The sequence below is a fragment of the Corylus avellana genome, chromosome ca3 (genome assembly GCF_901000735.1).
Source record: "Corylus avellana chromosome ca3, CavTom2PMs-1.0".
Taxonomy (NCBI): domain Eukaryota; kingdom Viridiplantae; phylum Streptophyta; class Magnoliopsida; order Fagales; family Betulaceae; genus Corylus; species Corylus avellana.
The window spans coordinates 10,534,853-10,556,683 of NC_081543.1; the positions used below are offsets into that span (position 1 = coordinate 10,534,853).

General features: G+C 33.5%; 3 protein-coding genes across 3 annotated transcripts; all 3 read left to right on the forward strand.

Moving 5' to 3' along the window:
• The first annotated feature begins 7,183 nt into the window (after nt 1–7,183).
• On the forward strand, nt 7,184–13,461 carry LOC132173905 (pectin acetylesterase 8-like). Its single transcript, XM_059585574.1, has 13 exons — nt 7,184–7,429; nt 8,549–8,670; nt 8,815–8,897; nt 9,789–9,918; nt 10,029–10,108; nt 10,227–10,313; nt 10,390–10,514; nt 10,614–10,674; nt 10,980–11,033; nt 11,118–11,195; nt 12,034–12,139; nt 12,762–12,907; nt 13,063–13,461. Exons 2-13 carry the CDS (start codon nt 8,550–8,552, stop codon nt 13,189–13,191), a joined length of 1,200 nt encoding a protein of 399 aa, XP_059441557.1. The 5' UTR covers nt 7,184–7,429; nt 8,549; the 3' UTR covers nt 13,192–13,461.
• Nucleotides 13,462–15,716: 2,255 nt separating this feature from the next.
• Nucleotides 15,717–17,282, forward strand: LOC132174059 (pectin acetylesterase 8-like). The gene is made up of 4 exons (XM_059585769.1): nt 15,717–15,731; nt 15,990–16,095; nt 16,715–16,860; nt 17,016–17,282. The coding sequence occupies exons 1-4, from the start codon at nt 15,717–15,719 to the stop codon at nt 17,142–17,144; spliced, it is 396 nt and encodes a 131-aa protein (XP_059441752.1). The 3' UTR covers nt 17,145–17,282.
• A 2,889-nt stretch (nt 17,283–20,171) lies between these two features.
• LOC132174060 (protein FAR-RED ELONGATED HYPOCOTYL 3-like) lies at nt 20,172–20,678 on the forward strand. The gene has a single exon (XM_059585770.1). It carries the CDS (start codon nt 20,172–20,174, stop codon nt 20,676–20,678), a length of 507 nt encoding a protein of 168 aa, XP_059441753.1.
• The last annotated feature ends 1,153 nt before the right edge of the window (nt 20,679–21,831 follow it).

Sequence of the window (21,831 nt, forward strand, 5' to 3'; positions counted from 1 at the left end):
ATTTTTAAAAAAAAAAAAAGAAAAAAGAAAAAGAAAAAAGGAAAGGTTGTGTTGGCTATAGCCACCCCTATTGGCCGGCCACCCCATGGGTCGTGGGGGTGGTAAGCCATCCCCAATCCGATTAGATGAGAGTGGTTTCGACCACCCCCATTTTGGTCCCTTGGGATGGCCGACATTCCGGCTAGCCAAATGTGTAGCCGTCCCCAATTTTTTTTTTTAAATATATATATATAAAGGCAATTAAGTATTTTTCATCATTTTCATAATAGAAAACAAAAATTATTAACGGATGGGTTAAATTGTAAATTCTTGATACTTTATTGGATACAATGTAAATTTTTAAACATTTCATGTCAAATTACAAATTATGTGAAACTTTAAGGCAGTAAAGTGTAATACTTTTTTTTTTAAAAAAAAAAAAAAATCTCTTTTTTAAAACAGTTAAACTAAATACAGTCTTTGTCAAACAAGAAGTTGACAAGATGAGGTAACCTATTCCCTTGTCAACTTCTCCGAAGAAGATACAAATATCATTTTTTTTTTTTTTTTAATTTTAAAAGAGAAAGGAGGTGCTCTTATTCAAGCTGTCGGTGGTTCATTCCCTTTCTGTCTTTTTGACTTTTTGTTCTCTTAAATATAATTAATAACATTTTATCCTAACACGTCTCTTAGGAATTCAAGGCTGTTCATATGTATCCATAAAAAATAAAAAGGAAAAATCATACGTGCATTTCTTATACATTTTAAATTCGACTTAACAATTAATAAATATATGACATTTACAAAACATGTACAAACACCTTATCCATATCTGACAAAAATCTCAATAATATTATCTACATTAATTATAAAAACTTACTGGATACATTAATTTGCTATTTAGGTTCGAAAAGAACCCAAGCATGATCCTCTCTCTCAATATATATATATATATATATATATATGAGAAATGCTAGACATCTTAAGACTTTCTTGCCAAAAGTTAGTTTCTAAATAATGTGTGATCATCCCATGAGTTGATGACACACTTTCCAAAATAATAGATCTCATGAAATTGTGACACATCATTTAAGAACTAACTTTTATAAGGAAAATTTGGGATGTGTTGCATTCTCTATATATATATTACTACTATTACTAAAAATGGGCTTTTACCGACGCAAATTGTTTTGTTGTTCAAAATAAGTGTCGATACATATGGCATTTTCCAATGCTTTTATGAACGCCTGTAATCTCATAAATTAGCGTTGAGCATTCCCAATGGATGAGGCAAATAGTACTTTTATCTAAAATAACTAATCAAATTTGTAAAAAACTCACACATTGGATTAGAAAAAAAAAATGCAAAATAGATATTTGATTTGATTAAGAGTATTAGCAGCAGCTTCCCAACCGTTTTCTCTCAATTTAGGGAATAAAACTACTTTTTGATTCCCTATAAAAAAACACTTCACAATAGATTCCCTTATTTTTTCCTATATGAATTACATACTATTTTTTTTTTATCATTGCAACCAATAAGAGAGGAGAGATGAGAGAGACTTGTTGGGACATGTGAAAGAGAGGAGAGAGAATCAATTTTTTATAATTTAATAATGCATTGTGCATCTACAGTGTTTCTCAATGCATTGGGAAACACTATAGATGTCATTTGATGTTGGTTATATTTAGGACTTCTAATGTGTGTGGTTTTTTGTGGTTTTTTTTTTAAATATTTTTCCTAAACATATGGAAGAGAATTGGCTATAGAGAGTCTGCTGCTAATGCTCTAATAATAATAATAATAATAATAAAGAAAAAAAAGAAAAGGCTACATGTAGCAGTACTTTTCAAATGCGCCATTTTATTTTTTACTGTTTCTCTCACATGTTTTTTATTTTTCCTAAAACTTTTCCCGCTTTTCAATGGATCATTATGAGAATATTCTTTCACAATTTTTAATAAAAAGAAATGTGATTGACATTACTATGAGATTATGGTTTTCATACTTAAACGTTGGCAAATACGACATTTGAAAAATACAATTATTATAAAATACAACCGTTTCAAAAATATTATAGTTACAAAAATGATTATTTGAAAAATAATAATCATTGAAAAATTATTGTGTTAAACGAATTACTATTGAAAAAATAAAGAGTGAAATACAAATTTTAGAAAAGAAATAAAGATAGTATCAATAAAGAGTAAAAAAAAAAACATATTTAAATGATATAGATAAAAATATAGCTAATCGGATGTAGGAGTCCAAAACTTGCCCTATAGACTAAGCAAACCTCAAAATGGAAGCATACTTCTCTAGCACTACATGCACCGTTTACTTTTATAGCTGCATAACTGATTCTTTGTGTGTTTCTTATTGGGGATTCTCTTATGGTGCACAATACTTTTATGGGATAATTTTATTCTTTTTTGGATGAATTGGCAATAAGAGTTACAATATTATTTAAAATGAAAAAAAAATTCTAACACTCCAATCTACCATTATAGGCAAGTCTGCTCTTAAATAGTTTTAGATGTTACATCATCACTTATTCCAAAAATTTATGCTTATAAAAAAATATGAGATTAATTATTTGATTTATATTCTACCACTCATAATCACGTGTCAAAACAAACTTTTTCTTAATATGAGATTAATTATTTGATTTATATTATAACATTCATAATCACATGTCAAAACAAACTTTTTCTTAATATGCGAGGCCCAACACTTAAAATATTCAATTAATATTGGGGTAAATTGTGGAGTATAAGGCCAAATGCCACCATCTTCCATGATAATTTTATGTGAATATATTTGTTGTAATCTTTTCACTCTTTTGTGACACAACTACATCTCAGCATCTGGTTTGAGCATTTTCTTTTTCTTTTTCTTTTTTTTTTCTAACAAAAAAATTATTATTTTTGGGTTGGGGTGGGGGACTGAATTTGACATATTTTGATAATGTTGTCATGTTCTTTCTTTTCACTAAATATAGGCAAAGTGGTTGACACGATTGCATTGTCATGGCATGCCTAGAAGTAGTCAATAATTTTTTGGAACAGGATTCATGGCAATGCTGCCCAAATTGCCCATCAATTTGTTCTCAAATCCTTACCACTCAACGGTCACTAATTGGTCACATGCCCCACTAAAGATAAATAATAACATATTATTTAAAAAATATATATAAAAGAAAATATTAAAATTAAAAATTAAAAAAATTGGGCTGGGGTGGCCGGCCAACCCAACTGAGCCATGGGGTGGGCTTCCGCCACCCCCAAGGGCCGGTTAAGGGTGGTCGAAGCCACCCCCCTGTCCCTAGGGGGTGGTTCGGTCACCCCCAACCGGCTCCTGGGGGTGGCGGAAACCCCCATGGCTCAGTTGGGGTGGACGGCCACCTCGATTTTTTTAATTTTTAATTTTAATATTTTCTTTTATATTTTCTTTTTAAAAAATAAATAATATTTTATAATTCATCTTTATTAGGATACGTGACGAATTGGTGACTGCTAGATGACATTGGATGGCCAGGTATTAAATGACATTGGATAGTTAGGTTTTGAGAAAAAAACTAATGAACAATTTTGGCAGTATTGCGGTCCATCCTGGTCCTACTTTTTTTGGTTTGATCTCTTTTACAGAATTTGATAGGAAAGGTCAATTGATAATTTGATGTTTGATAAGTCTCTTTTCAGAAATAGTTTCATTGTAGGGTTCTATTGGTTTAGTGGTGGTCTTTTCTTCTATCATGTTGTGAATAGCATTTATGAAGTTTGGAGAACTATAACACATAATCCATAGAAAATGTTACAGTATAAAATTAGAATGATTTATTTACACTTTATCATTTACATTTTGAGAATAACTTCAATCATTTAATAGGAAGCAAACGCAATTCAACTTGGAATACTAAAAAAAAAATATAATCCTCTTTACACCAAATAATTTATCTTTTATATTGACAAAATATATTATAGACAGAATATTCATTGACAAAACCACCGACTAAATCATCGGAATCATCGTCTTGGTTTATTTTAATGACTTCGATTTCGATAGCTGGAAGGTGGGTGGTGGATTATAATAAATAGAAAAATCTACGAAATTAATTTGAGATAAAGATACAATATTTCATTTTCATTGTATTTAATATTCTTGCTTAATATGTTAAATTTAGATTTAAGGCTGTAAAATACACTACATCTAAATAGAATTGACTCTCTTAAATTATTGTGATTGTATAGGATATCAGACAAACCGTATTAAATACATTATGATGGGACAGGTAACAATCATGACAACAACAAAGCTAAGAGTGAGTTAAGCTTCTCTTTGATAAATCACCAAAAAGTTAATTAGTTTCTTTACCTCAAATCCCATTCTCGCAACCCCCAACCCTAACTCTTAACACATTTAAGAATAAAAAATAATAATAAAAAAACTTATTATCTATGGGATGGTTAAAATTTTGAAAATAAATGGTTTTGTATAAGAAAAATCACATTGTTGTATAAATTTTTCATATAATTTTTATCCAGTCCGACGGGTCGGATATTGGGTTTTTTTAACATCTCTAATCTATCTGTAGACTATAGTTGTGCACCATTGCTCAAAAAATTGGACCGTCGTTTTGTGACTTAAAACTAATTAATGTTATTTTTCGTACTAAAAACTGTATGAAATTTTAAGGAGAAATTCAATTGATGATCAGATAGGCATTATGCCTAATAAAACAAAAATTACTGTTAAAATCAATTTTCGAACATGTAAAATTAGAAAGAAAAATAAATAAATAAATGAATGTATGAATTCCCGATCTTTTGAGGAGTAAATCTAAGCCGTTAAACAATTAAAGCTGATTGGATGACAGCTTAGAAGCAACCCAAGTGGAACTGCACCTAACAAGTGGTTGGTGTGCATATATGCTGACAACTTTACTGGCCCACACTCACACTAATCACCGTCAATCACGTGGTCCAGTTCGTAGGTGGACAACCGTCACCAATATCCCACTTCGCCGTCGCCATCTGCCACGTAGTCAACATCAGCCGGCCGGGGACCCAACAAACCCAACAAACCCATCGCCTTCACACATCTCATGCAGTTACAATTTGTGCGGTATATTGGCTTGTTTGGGTCAATTTGTCGTTTGTTAAGTTCGAATGGTGTCGAAACATGAGTATAACTATATATAAAAATCATAATTTAACTCATTAATTCTAATCATCTCAGCTAGAAAAAGTTATTGAATTTAATTAAGTTTTGGGTTAATTATTTATTATTTAAATTATATGTGTATATTGCATAAATATAATATTTATTAATGTGGGTCAAGTGAATTTATCAATTATATCTGTACCTTATTTTCTAATTATTTATTTAGTCCCTCTATATAATAAATTTGTTCATTCCACAAATGTTCATCTTAGCATGTCAGCAAACGTAATTAAAATTTGGATTGATTGCCCTTTTTCCCCTCGTTGCTTCAATTGTTAAAAAGGTTATCAAAATAATAACATGGTGGCTATCATTTTTTGGGGGTAATGGGGGAAGCCTCGTGCAAATCCTATCCGTTTTTGTTTGACGGATAAAATTAAAGAGTAATGCTATACATATTATTACTCGCTCATTTATATTCTTATACATCATTTAGTGGCATCCAGTCTTACCATTGAATTTTTGATAAATTATTATTGAATTTTGATTCAATAGTAAGAATGAGAGCCACCTAAAAGTGTGTGAGAGTGAGAGTAAAACAATTGACGTGTGTGTATAGCATTGCTCAAACTTGAATACTTGCATTGCTTTCAGCTAAGTACTTATATATACTTATATAAAATATTTAATAGAATAAGGTAAAATAAAAGGTAAATAACAAAAATAAGGTTTCACTGTCTTTACTATAATACCATGTTAGATTACCGGTTGTTTTAAAAACTTAAGTTAATAGAAAATTATTGTTTTAATCATTTAACCAGTATTCTAACATTTTCACTAATAATTTTAAGAGTATACCCATTAATGTCTAAAGCTATCCAAAAAAATACATGTGGCATACTTCTCAATTTCATTTAAAACTGGTAGTATATATTTAATGGTCAAGATTTAAAGTTGAAACATTTAACGACGTACATGATGTCAATGTTAACATATTTTTTAAAAAGTTTAAATAATATGACACTGTACATCATTCCATGCACAAACTTTAAAATCATAACCATCAAATAAATACAATGCTTTTTATTTTATTTTATTCAATACAAGAAAGTAAATTCTATCCATTCCATTTAAAATTGAGAAGATCTTATTTCATATTATATATGCTAAAAGCTAGGGATGTACATGCGCAAATAGTTATTAGCTACAACTAGCCGCCAACGGCTACCAACCGATTTGTAATTTGTATGTTTGTATTTTTTGGATTAACCCAATAATTGTTGTTTGTATTTTCTTTACTATTTTTAATTTAGAATGTAGAATTAAGTAATAGATTTCATCTAAAAAGTAAAGTAGGCTAAAAACACTAAAAGCAGGCTTAAAATGTCAATTACCTGATATATAGGTAGCATTTAATAACTTTAATAACCACATGAATAACTATTAATGGTTTGTTTGAGTGTGCATTTGAGAGGCTTAAAAGTGTGTGTTAACGCTCAAAAAATCCGTTTAAAGAAAAAAAAAAAATACATGTTTGGTTAACAAAATTGAAAGTGTTTTTAAGAGTAAAAAAAACATAAAAAAAAGGAAAAAAAAAAGAGACCAAAATGTACTTTTGACAAAAACTTTATTTTTAAGCTTTTGTAAAAAAAAATATATATATATATTTTTAATTTAAAAGCTTTATTTCTCAAACATATTTAAGTCCCGACTAACACTAATAAATTTAAAGGAAGAGCTTATGATAAGGTAGTGTAAGGGACCTTCACGTTTAGGAGAACAAATTTATCTAAAATATTTTTTCATAAAAATATAAATACAATATTACCATCATAAATACACTAAATGGATCTCCTTCAAACCTAAGCTCAAAATACCTGTCACACGTTTATGTAAGAACGCGTAAAACGATAAGATTCCTGTTGATGTCTCTCACGTTACGGATTGCATGCTATTTGGGTCGGGTCTAACCACAAACCCGCTACATACCCACGTAAATAAACTAATCTTTTTGGGGTGATTTGTGCGAAGCGAATGTGTGTCGGCCCTTTGGCTCTCTGTAAATAGTTTGAGCGCTTTCGTGCGCGTGTCAGTGCTTATATTATATAAAGCACTTTCTCCTTGAAGAAGCCACCGCCCATTCTTTCCCTTCATAGGCTTCATTGTTTGAATTGGTTTTTGCATTCTTTTGGGAGCTCTAGAGAGCAGAGCAATGCTCTGAACTGGGTTCCTCTCACATTCTTTTAAAACAAGCTGGTTAAGATTTCCTCCCGTTTTCTAGTTCAGGTACTGGGTGCGGTTCTCATAATAAATTACTATTTTTTTGATCGTTGGGTTCTTAAATTTGGATTCTTTTTCTGTTTCTAAGTTGATATCAGAAGTATGGTCTTTCAATATGGTATTTTGGATTTTTTTTTTTTTTTTTTGGATGGTAAATGAAGTTGGTAATCTGCATTTTGTGGTTATGTATGTGTATAATGGGGAAATGCTGGATGTTGTATTAATTTATCTTCAGATGTATGGGATAATGGGAATGTTTATTTTGGATGTTTCCACTGAAGGAAGCAACAATACTGGTGTTGTTTGTAAGCATTATTGAAGTTGTTGTTCAAGATGCATTTGGTCTTTTTTCTTTTTATCAGAGAAACTTATCAAGTGGCTTTAGCTGATTGAAGTGATTGATTTCTGAATTATAATTATGAAATATGATACATCGCTAATTGCAAATATTAGGCTGCAGCATGCAATTGGTTTTCTATCCTTGGTTTGAATTGCATGTGTTATTGTTAGAGATAAATGGCATGCTATCTTCTACTTTCCCTTTTTTTTTTATTTTTTTTTTATTTGTACATATAATTTGTTTATTAGATTTTTTTCTGTCTTTTTATTTATTTTTTATTTTTTATTTTTTATTTTATTGATATAAGTGTGGGAAAAGGTGAAGAAAACCCTCTCTGCTCATTGATCTGGGAGAGTTTCAGTCCTTCATCCCAAACTCATCTATCCCAACTTTGCCATATTTTGTCGGTGCACTATGATATAACTAGCATCTAGAAGGAAAGTTTGAATATAAAATACAAAACGCTAGATTTGGTTAGTTGAGGTAAATTGTGGACCTTTTTGTTAGATTTGATGAAATTGGATTTTGCTTTTGTCAGGTAACTCAAGTAAGAATATTACACTAATCTATTTCATTTTTGAAGAGTTGAAGATGATTGATCTATGGTTAGTCATATTATAGGATCCTCGTTATTTCAAACTAGGAGGGGGTGGCTCATGAAGCTTAGCTACTTGTTTATCAGTTTTCTTCAATATCTTTTGTCTTTTGATATGTTTTCCTCTGTTTTATCTCAATTTTGTTCAATATTTTTTGTCTTTTGTATCACTAAAATTTTATACTTGCAGAATGGCCAGTGCAATATTAATCCAATCGTTAAATCTTCTATTATGTACACTGCTATTGCTCAAAACAGAAGGCTTTAACGTAGGAATTACTTATGTCCAGAATGCAGTAGCAAAAGGAGCTGGTGAGAAACTTCTTCCAGAAAAAAAAAAAAAAGATTAAAATAGAGCCTTTCATATTTTCCTTTCAGATTTCAGTTCTTCCCATAAATAATAAACTCTTTCAAATATTTGTTTCATTGTGTTCTGAAATTTGACGTATTCTGCAGTTTGTTTGGATGGACGTCCGCCAGCTTACCACTGGGATAAGGGAGTTGGTGCAGGAATTAACAATTGGTTGGTTCATATAGAGGTTTGTCCTTTTGTCAAACCCTATTTAGCTATTTCTTGTTGGGTGGTTTTGGGCCTATCTCAACCTTCAAAGCTAGCTCAAGAGGTGATACTTTTTCTCACACTTATAAATTGACTACCTGCCCCTTCCACAACCTATGTGGGATAACCCCAACAATCTCCTCCTCACGTATCGGGCCCTGGGTCGGAACAACGACAACCCGTTTCTCCCGTGAACTGTTGGGCCGAGACTTGTTGGTAAACCTGGGCTTTGATACCAGTGTTGGGTGGTCTTGGGCCTTTTTCAATCCCAAAAGCTAGTTCAACCCCAACAATCTCCCCTCATACATCGGGCCCTGTGTTGGAGCAGCGATAATTCGTTTCTCTTGTGAACTGTTGGGCCGAGACTTGTTGGTAAACCTAGGCTTTGATACCAGTGTTGAGTGGTCTTGAGCCTCTCTCAACCCCAAAAGCTAGCTCAAGAGGTGAGATTTTTCCTCACACTTATAAAGTGACTACCAGCTCCTTCCACAACCGATGTGGGATAACCCCAACATTTCCTTACTAACTAAAGAACAAATGGCATAATGCTTGGACAGATTGCCAAAAGAAAGAAGAAAACAAGATAAATGCTGATACCGAAGCAACTTTTTTAATGCCAAATTGTAAATTTCATTCCATTTCTCCTATTCTTATTATGAATAAAGGGAGTAGAGAAAGCTCACCATTGAATTTTGATAAAATATTTTGTGATTTGAATCTTACAAATTTCTAGCTCTCAAAGGCTTTAATAGTTTTGGTTAGTTAAACACTTGCATTCTTAAAAAATGGATAAGATTTTAATGCTCTAAGATCTATCTATTTATCTATATATTTCTTCTGTCACCGTCTGATCTTTAGCTCTGGTACATAGGGAGGTGGATGGTGCAACAATGTTACCACTTGCCTTTCTCGCAAGAACACTCGCTTGGGTTCATCTAAGCTAATGGACACGGAGATTGCCTTCTCTGGCATTTTGAGTAAATACCAAAAGTTTAATCCTGGTATGACTTGATAGTTATTAATTTAGTTATCTTTTTCCAGCATGTATCATCACCCATGCTCCCGAGCTTCACCTTTTAACGATATTAATAGAATCTCTTTTAATATCCAGATTTCTACAACTGGAACAGAATCAAGGTTAGGTACTGTGATGGGGCATCATTTACAGGCGATGTGGAAGCAGTAAATCCAGTAAGTTATTTGAATTTCTCTCAGAATTTCAAGTTTTAGTTTTTCGGCAGAACCTGGCTCCATTGTATTCTTTGTTTATTGTTTTGGTTGGTTTTTAATTAGATTATAATTTGATCAGGCTACTAATCTTCACTTCAGAGGAGCAAGGGTTTGGCTTGCTGTCATTGATGATCTATTATCAAAAGGAATGAGAAGTGCTGAAAATGTATATCCTATAATCATTTGTCAGCTTTAATGCTCTGCTACCCATTCCTCTAACTCGTTAAGACTTTTGCCTACAGGCTATTCTCTCTGGTTGTTCGGCTGGTGGATTGACTTCTATTTTGCATTGTGATAGCTTCCGAGCTCTCGTACCTATTGGTGCTAAGGTTAAATGCCTGTCAGATGCTGGTTACTTTATTAACTCGTAAGCTCATATACCCTCCCTTCTATCTCTACTTTATATTCTAAACTCTATGAAAAGTTGCACATTCATGTAATTTGACTCTGAAACATTGCATAACAGGAGGGATGTTTCTGGAGCACAACACATTGAAGGAATCTATAGTGAAGTGGTTGCAACACATGTATTGATGCTCTCACTTCTATGTTGCAATTTTTTGATTTGAGCTTTGAATAGGAAATTTACCTTTCAGTTCTTTCTAAAATTGCTACTTATATTAAAAAAAAAGGTTCTTTTAACAGTTGTTCAATTATTCAAGTGTTTCTCTTTTTTATATGTCTAGCTAGAAAATGTTACCTATTCTTACTTTATGTCTCTCTTTCAACAAAAGGAGAGCTTCCTTAAAATTTTTTTTTTGTTCAAGCTTTTGTCCAATCCAAAAAGCAATACCTGATTCTTAAATGTAAATCTCTCTCTCTCTCTGTGTAGAATTCAGCAAAGAATTTGCCTCTATCTTGCACTTCAAAACTAAGACCGGGGTTGGTAAGTGCGTCTATTCTAGTATTATAGTTTCACATCTCACCATTTCTTCTTCAATGTCACTAATACTTTTCAACTATATTGCAGTGTTTCTTTCCCCAATACGTTGCACCGCAAATCCGAACACCGATTTTTTTGGTAAATGCAGCCTATGATTCATGGCAGGTAATCTCATTCTAATCATGATAAAGATAACTATTTATAGAAAGAAAAAAAATTGATTTCATGTGTTGCACATGCCCTTCTTCCCCTGGTTCTAGTTTCTTGCTAGAAATTTTTTGAAATGAAATTGATACACGTGATAGATCCATTGCCTTGGTGATGAAATTAAGGAGTACACTGAAAATTAGAAAACCTGCCACATTAGCTCGTTATAGGATGTATGAACATCTTCTACACTTGGTGTCTCACTTATTATTGGATTATGTACAATAAGGCCAGTCCATTTCTCATCCTCCAATATTTAAAAGTGGGGATGATATTGGTGTGACTGTCCATTTTAGAGGATGTAGACTTCTTGAGCAACATTGCTGATATAATTTAAACTTTAAGGAAGCCAATTTCTATGCCACCTGAGCCAAGGCTTGGAGCCTATAGTAATTTATCCTCTTTCGCTAGAAATGTTTATCTTTGTTGTGCATTGTGATTTTGATCTGGTTAGACCTTTAATGGTGGAGAATTTTTGCATCATGATGTCAACTTTGTGTTCTGTTATGGAATGGGGCCAAGGCAGGTAGTTTAATGTTGCCAGATCTAATTGTTTAAAATTTGGAAGAGTATATTTCTTTTTTAACATCTTAAAAACAGGATCAACTGAGCTATGAAGATGGGTTGCCTACCATCAATTGCCTGATTTGAATGTGTTTTAGCATTATCTGTCACCTTAAATACTGATGATATATAGTAACACATATTATAAATGATTTTGTTTATGGTTTTTAGTATTCATTTAGAGTAATTCACTTTCATTCTTCTAATACCTGAACTCATTATTTTCTTCCAGATAAAAAACATTTTGGCACCAGGTGTTGCTGATCCCCATGGCCACTGGCATAGCTGCAAACTTGATATAAACAACTGCTCGCCCGGTCAAATCGAAACCATGCAAGGTGAATACCAGTAGCCTCTTTTCTATCCTTAAGCAACTCTTCAAGGAGGCAAGCATAGTATCCCTCAGGAATATATAGTACCGTTTCTTAATAACATTTTTATAGTTTTTAAGGTCTTGTGAAACAATCTCTAAACCCTCAATCTAAGGAATTCAATTCTTCTTTTTTGGTTAGTGTAAGGAATCTAGTCATCATCTGAGAATTTGGTCAAATTATAAGCAAGAAAAATAGCCGAATTGGATTTAAGCTTATTTAGGCACCGACTCAGAATAGCCTTTCTACATGGTAAGGTACAGCATTGACAAGACAAACCAGCTTCCGGAAATTTTTACTTATTCTCTTGATGTTCATTTCCAGATTTCAGGGCTGCAATTCTTGAGTGCATTGAATACCAGAATTTTTTTTTTTTAATATCCTTTGAGAACAGTATCTCGTCTTAATCACATTTTATCAGCAAGAAGAATATCCGAACTGGGTTTCTTTCTGGCTGGTCCTGTCTGCCATTTATACAAAAGCTTTCAGGGAGCAACCTAGAATAGCATTTCTACATCATAAGGTAGAGCATTGATGATAAGAATTGGGTTCCAAAAATTTTACTTGTTATCTTCATGTTTGTTTTCAGATTTCAGGCTGCAATTCTTAAGTGCAGTGAATGGACTAGGCGCCTCTTCATCTAGAGGATTATTCATAGACTCTTGCTATGCCCACTGCCAAACCGAAATGCAGGAGACATGGTTAAGGACTGATTCTCCATTGCTGGGTAGAACAGTAAGATGCAGCACCTTTCTCTTCTCCATCTGTTCTTCATTTCTTTTTTGTCATTTACATTTTTCATAATCTTCTTAATTTGTTTCGCTGTTCTTCCCTTGTCGACGATCTGCAGAAACTAATTCCATTTTTATGTGAAAAAAACTATTCTGCAGACAATTGCAAAGGCAGTTGGAGACTGGTTTTATGATCGGAGTTCCTTCCAAAAGATAGATTGCCCTTACCCTTGCAACCCGACTTGCCATAACCGTGTTTTCGATCCACAAGAACATCCAGAAATATAGATTTATTATGTCAAGATATATATTTTTATGAATGATAGTTATATGTAAAATGAGCTTAAATAAGTAAAAAGAAAAAAAAAAAAAAATGATGATCGATCAAGTCTTTGAAATAAGCAAAGGCTCCACTTCACCAAACTTGTGTGCTGGGAGTCTTCCATCATTGTTTATGTATTAACTTTTACTCTCAATCTAATGCTGGGAGTCTTCCATCATTGTTTATGTATTAACTTATTACTCTCAATCTAATAGAGGCATTCGCTGTTGATCTTACTCTGAGCATCTATATGGTCAACACAATGTTTTAGGATAATCTTTATATTATCTGAATGTTAATTTCTTAGCATTCTCTTCGTTATTTATTTATTAAAAAAACAAAAACACAAGTACATAGTAAAAAATGCTAAGAGATTGACACTTAAAAATACTATATACTACATTTTTATTTCTAGTCTGGATAAAAATCCTAATTAAATTAGGGGTTTCATTAGGAGTCCTTATATAACTATGATTAGGAGTCAAATCATATTAGGATTTGACGACAAAAAACTAATTATCTATGAGATGGTTAAAATTTTGAAAAGAAATTGTTTTGTAGTAGAAAAATCACATTGTCGTATAAATTTTTCATATAATTTTTATGTGGTCCAAGGGGTCTGATCTTGGGTTGTTTTTTTTAACAGTTCTAATCTATAGACTACAGTTGTTCAACATTGCCCAAAAAATTGGACCCTGTTTCGTGACTCGAAAGCTAACTAATGTTATTTTTCCCACTAAAAAGTGTATGAATTTTCCTAGGAGAAGTTTAATCAGGTGAAAGATTACGTCTTCTATTTCTATTTCTATTGGAGTTAAAAAAAAAAGTTTGAATCTACTGTGTACCAAAAAAAAAAAAAAGTCTATGAATTCCCGATCTTTTGAGGAGTAAATCTAAGCCGTTAAACAATTAAAGCTGATTGGATGACAGCTTAGAAGCAACCCAGGTGAAACTCCACCTAACAAGTGGTTGGCGTGCATATATGCTGACAACTTTATTGGGCCCCACTCACACTCATCACCGTCAATCTCGTGGTCCGACCGTCAGCAATCCCACTTCCGGGACCGGCGAGTCACCATCTGCCACGTAGTCAACCTCAGGCGGGGACCCAACAAATCCATCGCCTTCACACTCCCCATGCAGATGCAGTGACAATTTGTGTGGTATTTTGGTTTGGGTCAAATTAAAATTTTGCATTTAATTTATATTGAATTTATGGGTTATATAAAAAATTATAAATTTTGATGTCACTTGTCAAGTTTGGATGGTGTTGAAATATAAATATAAGACTATATATAAAAACCATAATTTAATGCATTTAATTAAATAAGTTAAAAGATGGAGCCAACTTTGAGAGGCTAAGTCCCTATCTAGCCTTTCTCTAATATTGCCACAACCCTGATGATGATTGCTCCAAGTAAAATGTTTACCCTTAGAACCTAAATCAACCAGGGCATTTGAATGGACGAAATTAACAAAGTCGTTATGAGAAGAGGACACAAATGATCTACCCCCACTTTTCTCAGATTGGGAGAGGATGGAGTTAAAATCACCCAACAACAGCCACGGAAGGGGACGCTTTCACGGTGATAACTGCCATTAATAACCCCTTGGTGTTTAAAGATTGGAAGTTTTCTAGTGTTGTGGAGGATATTTCTCTTATTTTTTCTTCATTTTAAAGTTGTAAGGCTTTGAAAGTGTTTCGTTGTGCCAATTTTAGGGCACATTGGTTTGCTAAGTGGGCCACTTCTAATCTTGTGTTTGGAAACATTCTCATAGGATCTCCCATTCTCTCTTTCATTCGGATCAAGAGTGAGAATGATCCTCCCTTGTTGCATTTTCCTGCATTTGATTAGAAATAAAAAAAAATAAAAATTAAATAAGTTAGATTTCACAACTTTAATCCGATAATTTCATGTTAAATTCATATTGAATTCACAAATCATGCAAAAAATTACTGGCTGTAACCAACGATGAATGCTATCTCTTCGTCTCTCAAGATTATAAGAGCATCTTATAATCATAATTTTAGCAAAGATATATAGATGTGTGAGACTAAATTGGTCAATGAAGATTAAAAGCTAGTTTTAAACCTTTCTTTTACAACGTTTTTGCTGAATTTGATCATTAATCCTAATCATCTTAACTAGAAAATGTGATTGAATTTAATTAAGTTTTGTGTTAATTATTTATTATTTAAATTATACGTGTATATTCCATAAATATAATTAAGGAAAAAAAAAATATAATTTAGCTTCCCAAACTATCAGCCATTTTCATTTTAGCTCCATAATATTCAAAAAGTGATAAAGTAGCCTCCCAAATTACTAAACAGTTGCAATTTGGCCACTCCATTAGTCATTACAGTTGCAATTTATCCTCTTCCGCTAGAAACGTTTGTCTTTGTTGTGCATTGTGATTTTGATCTGGTTAGACCTTTAGTGGTGGAGAATTTTTGCATAATGATGTCAACTTTACGTTCTGTTATGGAATGGGGCCAAGGCAGGTAGTTTAATGTTGCCAGATCTAATTGTTTAAAATTTGGAAGAGTATATTTCCTTTTTAACATCTTAAAAACAGGATCAACTGAGCTATGAAGATGGGTTGCCTACCTTCAATTGCCTGATTTGAATGTGTTTTAGCATTTAAATACTGATGATATATAGTAACACATACTATAAATGAATTTTTTATGGTTTTTAGTATTCATTTAGAGTAATTCACTTTCATTCTTCTAATACCTGAACTCATTATTTTCTTCCAGATAAATAACATTTTGGCACCAGGTGTTGCTGATCCCCATGGCCACTGGCATAGCTGCAAACTTGATATAAACAACTGCTCGCCCGGTCAAATCGAAACTATGCAAGGTGAATACCAGTAGCCTCTTTTCTATCCTTAAGCAACTCTTCAAGGAGGCAAGCATAGTATCCCTCAGGAATATATAGTACCGTTTCTTAATAACATTTTTATAGTTTTTAAGGTCTTGTGAAACAATCTCTAAACCCTCAATCTAAGGAATTCAATTCTTCTTTTTTGGTTAGTGTAAGGAATCTAGTCATCATCTGAGAATTTGGTCAAATTATAAGCAAGAAAAATAGCCGAATTGGATTTAAGCTTATAGGCACCGACTCAGAATAGCATTTCTACATGGTAAGGTACAGCATTGACAAAACAAACCAGCTTCCGGAAATTTTTACTTATTCTCTTGATGTTCATTTCCAGATTTCAGGGCTGCAATTCTTGAGTGCATTGAATACCAGATTTTTTTTTTTTAATATCCTTTGAGAACAGTATCTCGTCTTAATCACATTTTATCAGCAAGAAGAATATCCGAACTGGGTTTCTTTCTGGCTGGTCCTGTCTGCCATTTATACAAAAGCTTTCAGGGAGCAACCTAGAATAGCATTTCTGCATCATAAGGTAGAGCATTGATGATAAGAATTGGCCTCCAAAAATTTTACTTGTTATCTTCATGTTTGTTTTCAGATTTCAGGCTGCAATTCTTAAGTGCAGTGAATGGACTAGGCGCCTCTTCATCTAGAGGATTATTCATAGACTCTTGCTATGCCCACTGCCAAACCGAAACGCAGGAGACATGGTTAAGGACTGATTCTCCATTGCTGGGTAGAACAGTAAGATGCAGCACCTTTCTCTTGTCCATCTGTTCTTCATTTCTTTTTTGTCATTTACACTTTTCATAATCTTCTTAATTTGTTTCGCTGTTCTTCCCTTGTCGACGATCTGCAGAAACTAATTCCATTTTTATGTGAAAAAAACTATTCTGCAGACAATTGCAAAGGCAGTTGGAGACTGGTTTTATGATCGGAGTTCCTTCCAAAAGATAGATTGCCCTTACCCTTGCAACCCGACTTGCCATAACCGTGTTTTCGATCCACAAGAACACCCAGAAATATAGATTTATTATGTCAAGATATATATTTTTATGAATGATAGTTATATCTAAAATGAGCTTAAATAAGTAAAAAGAAAAAAAAAAAAATGATGATTGATCAAGTCTTTGAAATAAGCAAAGGCTCTACTTCACCAAGCTTCTGTGCTGGGAGTCTTCCATCATTGTTTATGTATTAACTTATTACTCTCAATCGAATAAAGCCATTCGCTGTTGATCTTACTCTCAGACGATGTTTTAGGATGATATTTATATTATCTGAATGTTAATTTCTTAGCATTCTCTTCTTTATTTTGTTTTGTTTTTTTGTTTTTTTGTTATTTTGTTATTTTTAAATCCAAGTACATAGACAAAAATGTTAAGAGATTGACACTTAAGAATGCTATATACTACATTTTTATTCTTAGTCCAAATAAGAAACCTAATTAAATTAGGGGTTCTATTCAGAGTTGTACTATGGAATCCTAATCCCATTAGGAGTCCTTATCTAACTAGGATTAGGAGTCAAATCATATTAGGATTTGACGACAAACACCTGCGAAAAAAAAAAAAAAAAAGAAAGAAGAAAAATACTAAGTGCTCTCTTAGTGTTCTCCATTGTGTCATCCTAGTCCTAGTGGCCTAGCTTGAGGCTAGTGGGGTGATATATGTGAGAAATGCTAGAGATTTAGACATTTTTCCCGAATGTAGTTTTCAAAATGATGTGGAGCCACGTGGTTGGTGCCACGTCTGTTAAATTCAAACAAGTCCAAAAAAAAAAAAAAAAAAAGATGGCCCACAGAGACTATTGCCTTTCGGTTTGGCAATGGAGAAATGGTGCATATTGTGTCAGGAATGATGGGGACAGAAACTATTGATGCATAAGATGACAAAAATTCAATAAAATTTTTTTTCCCTCCGACGTTCCCACCAAAGAGCACCTCCCTCCCTCCATAACATTCTTGTGACCCACCAGCCACTCCACCACCGGACACCATCACATGCAATCCATCGTCTTTAAAGGTAAATTTTTTTTTTTTTTTTTTTTTTGAGAGATATTTTAGGAGTTGTTGATGACATCCGGTTGTTTGATTGCTTTCTTACTAGGACTCTCCTACAAAAATTTAGACATTTTTTTGTATTTGACTTACTTGATTTTGTTTTAATGATAATATTATATCTCTCTTTTTTTGTTTGTTGTTGTTGTTGTTTTTTTTTTTTTTTAATCGTATATTGAATGGAAGTGTTTTTTTTTTTTTTTTGGTTAATCTTGGATTTTTGAATGGAAGAACAGTTATTTAGCTTTCTTGTATAGGGCAATCGTTTCAGTGTATAATTTTTTTTTTTTTTTTGGCGGTAGCGTGGAAGATGATCCCTCTTTGTCTTATGTGATGTATATGAAACGAAAGAAATGCTAGATGTTTTGAGAATTCTACTAGGACTGTAGAGGAACTTATTCATCTTTTCTTCTTTACTCTTTACTCTTGGACGGCCGCTTGGCTTACTCCTTTAGTGATTAGTTTTTCTAACTTCTTCTTTCATTTCTCTCCCTCTTAGGCCATCTCTTTTTATACTTTCCGTGTATATAGGTTGCGCCCCTCTGCGCTTTTGCTTTATATCATTATTACTTATAATTTTTATTTTTTATTTTTTATTTTTTTATTATTATTTTTTTTAATGTAGATTGTGGATTGACTGGATTGAAAAATGTTAAAGGGTTAACAACCTTGGTGCTTAGAACTAATGAACATTGTTTGCCTTTTGTTTCTTTGATAGAGATGTTATTTTAGCACAAAAGTTAAAGAGTTAATTTCTCTCCATCAAGTTAGGATCTCCTTTAATTTGACATTGATACCGAGTTCAATAATGAATGTGCGCAACAATGAAGCTCTTGACCCTCCTCTTGGCCCTCAAATTGGTTAGTTAAAAAAACAATTTGCTTGTATTGTATGATTTGTTAAACTTATGTTAATTGTTTCCTTTTAACTTTATTTAGATATAACCATTCTTGAAAATCAAATAGTTGAAGAACCAACCATTGGTATGATGTTTGATTCTGAAGAAGATATTTTTTCATATTATAAGTAATATGCCAAGCAAGTAGGTTTTGGTGTGACAAAAAAGATCTCGTAGACTTGGAGATGATGGGAATGTAAGATACTTCACCATTGCATGTCTTCATGAAGGCAAGTCAAAAAGTAAAGCATCTAATATCGTTAGGCCAAAACCAATGGAGAGAATGGGGTGCAAGGCAAAGATCAATGCAAAAGTAAGTATAGATGGAAGATTTACATTGTCTAGTGTCGTGCTTGAACACACTAATGTAGTAAGCCTAAGCAAGACAAAATATTTTAAATGCCATAAGAGGTTAAATTCTCGTGTGAAAAGAAAGCTTGAGCAACTAGATGATGTTGGAGTCCGTCCGAGTAAAAATTACAAAGCTCTTGCTATTGAAGTGGGTGGGTATGAGAATCTTCCATTTGGAGAGAAAGATTGTCGAAATTACATTAACAAAGTAAGGAATGAGTTACTTTGAGAAGGAGATGCCGAAGCATTGTGTAACTATTTAATGAGAATGCAACAAAAAAATGACCGCTTCTTCTATGTCATAGACCTTGATGAAGAAAGTCGTTTGAAAAATGTGTTTTGAGCAGATGCACGAAGTAGGGCAGCATATGAATCTTTTGGAGATGCCATAACATTTGACACTACATACTTGACTAATAAATACAAGATGCCGTTTGCACCTTTTGTTGGAGTGAATCACCATGGTTAATCCATACTTTTTGGGTGTGGGTTACTATCAAATGAGAATACCGATAATTTTGTGTGGTTGTTTGAAACATTGTTGAAATGCATGTCAGACCGAGCTCCAAATGCAATTATAACTGATCAAGATAGAGCTATGCAAGTTGCAATTAGGAGAGCATTTCCAAGAGCTAAACATAGATTTTGTTTATGGCATATAATGAGCAAAGTTCCGCATAAGCTTGGATATATGGTGAGCAGCATCAATGGGTACCGGCATATGTGAAAGGTACATTTTGGGCCGGAATGTCCACTACACAACGAAGTGAGAGTATAAAGGCCTTTTTTGATGGTTATGTGGGGCCAAAGACTCCGTTGAAGAAATTTGTTGGAGATTATGACAATGCTTTGATGAGAATGGTGGAGAACGAGCGTCTATCTGATTTTGGTTCGTACAATAAAATGTTTCCACTGATAACTCTTCGTTCTATTGAGCATCAACTTCAAGCTATTTACACAAATGAAAAGTTCAAAGAAGTTCAAGAGGAGTTTAGGGTATTCATGATGTGTTTGCCATCCTTACTAAAATGCGAATGTGCGATTTCTAAATATGAAGTTATTGATCGTGTAAGAGTTAATGGTGACTTCACAAAAGAAGTAAAATATTGTGTTTACTTTAATGACACTGAATGTGAGGCAAAATGCACTTGTAGATTGTTTGAATTCAGAGGAATCATGTGTAGACATGCTCTTATTGTTCTTACCTTGGTGAAAGATGTGAAAGACTTGCCATCCAAATATATTCATGACTGACGGAGGAAGGACTTGAAACAAAAATATACTTTCGTTAAAAGTAGTTCTGACGATTTGAGTGGCAATCCTAAAGCACAAAAATATGATGATTATGCAATGATTTTTCTGAAGTAGCATCTCTCGCGTCATATTACAATGAAACCTATATGACAATGGAGGCTTGTGTACGTAAGTTAAAGGAGGAATTGCTTTGTAATGGGTTAAGGAGTGTAAGCAGTTTGAGTAGTGCACCTTCTCTTCACATTCTGGGTGCATATTCGATTTGTAATGAAGCAACTGATGGGAGGCATAAAAAACGTAATAAGTTGCGGAGTCCTATAATTACAAAAAGTAAAGGAAAGCCCTCGTCAACACGAAAGCAATCCATTGTATGATGTATTCAATAGCCAAAAATCTGATTTCTAGCAATTTTTTTTTTTGGATGACACTATAAACAAATAGACAAATATTAATAGTTTCATTGCATATGACAGACTTTTTAACCAACTTTACAAAAACAATGATCAAAATATGAATGCATAGTGTCAAAACTTCAAGGTCTTCATGTGACGTCCTACATCGCCTGGGTATGGAGATGGGGATGTGCTTAAATGTATACTATACCTTTAATGACAACAACGCGTTTTAAAGCCATGATGGTCATGATCCCTTTAGAACTTCGCAGTTAAGCGTGCTTTTGCTGGAGTAGTACCAGGATGGGTGACCTCCTGGGAAGTCTGGTTCGAGAGGAGCCAAAAACGGACAATATTGTGTGTCATTGGGGTGAGATGTTACATATGGTATCAGAGCCATTGCCCAGCCTGAGATGGGGGGAGTGTGCACAAGCCCATGAAGGTCGCTAGCGGGCGCTCGCTGAGGCGGACGCCAAGAATGGGCTAATCCCATGAGGGTCGCCAGCGAGGACACTGGGTCTTAAGAGGGGGTGATTGTGACGTCCCACATCGCCTGGGTATGGAGATGAGGATGTGCTTAAATGTATACTACACCCTTAATGACAACAACACGTTTTAAAGCCGTGATGGTCATGATCCCATCAGAACTCCGCAGTTAAGCGTGCTTTTGCTGGAGTAGTACCAGGATGGGTGACCTCCTGGGAAGTCTGATTCGAAGGGAGCCAAAAGCAGACAATGTTGTGTGTTATTCGGGTGGGATG

What these genes read in the sequence shown, in the direction of transcription:
- LOC132173905 (XM_059585574.1), top strand. Translation starts at nt 8,550, where the DNA reads ATGGCCAGTGCAATATTAATCCAATCGTTAAATCTTCTATTATGTACA. An exon ending in CAAAACTAAGACCGGGGTTG is followed by an intron (nt 11,034 to 11,117) that starts GTAAGTGCGTCT and finishes ACTATATTGCAG; the next exon opens with TGTTTCTTTCCCCAATACGT. An exon ending in TCAAATCGAAACCATGCAAG is followed by an intron (nt 12,140 to 12,761) that starts GTGAATACCAGT and finishes GTTTGTTTTCAG; the next exon opens with ATTTCAGGCTGCAATTCTTA.
- LOC132174059 (XM_059585769.1), top strand. An exon ending in TCAAATCGAAACTATGCAAG is followed by an intron (nt 16,096 to 16,714) that starts GTGAATACCAGT and finishes GTTTGTTTTCAG; the next exon opens with ATTTCAGGCTGCAATTCTTA. An exon ending in CTCCATTGCTGGGTAGAACA is followed by an intron (nt 16,861 to 17,015) that starts GTAAGATGCAGC and finishes ACTATTCTGCAG; the next exon opens with ACAATTGCAAAGGCAGTTGG.
- LOC132174060 (XM_059585770.1), top strand. Translation starts at nt 20,172, where the DNA reads ATGTCCACTACACAACGAAGTGAGAGTATAAAGGCCTTTTTTGATGGT.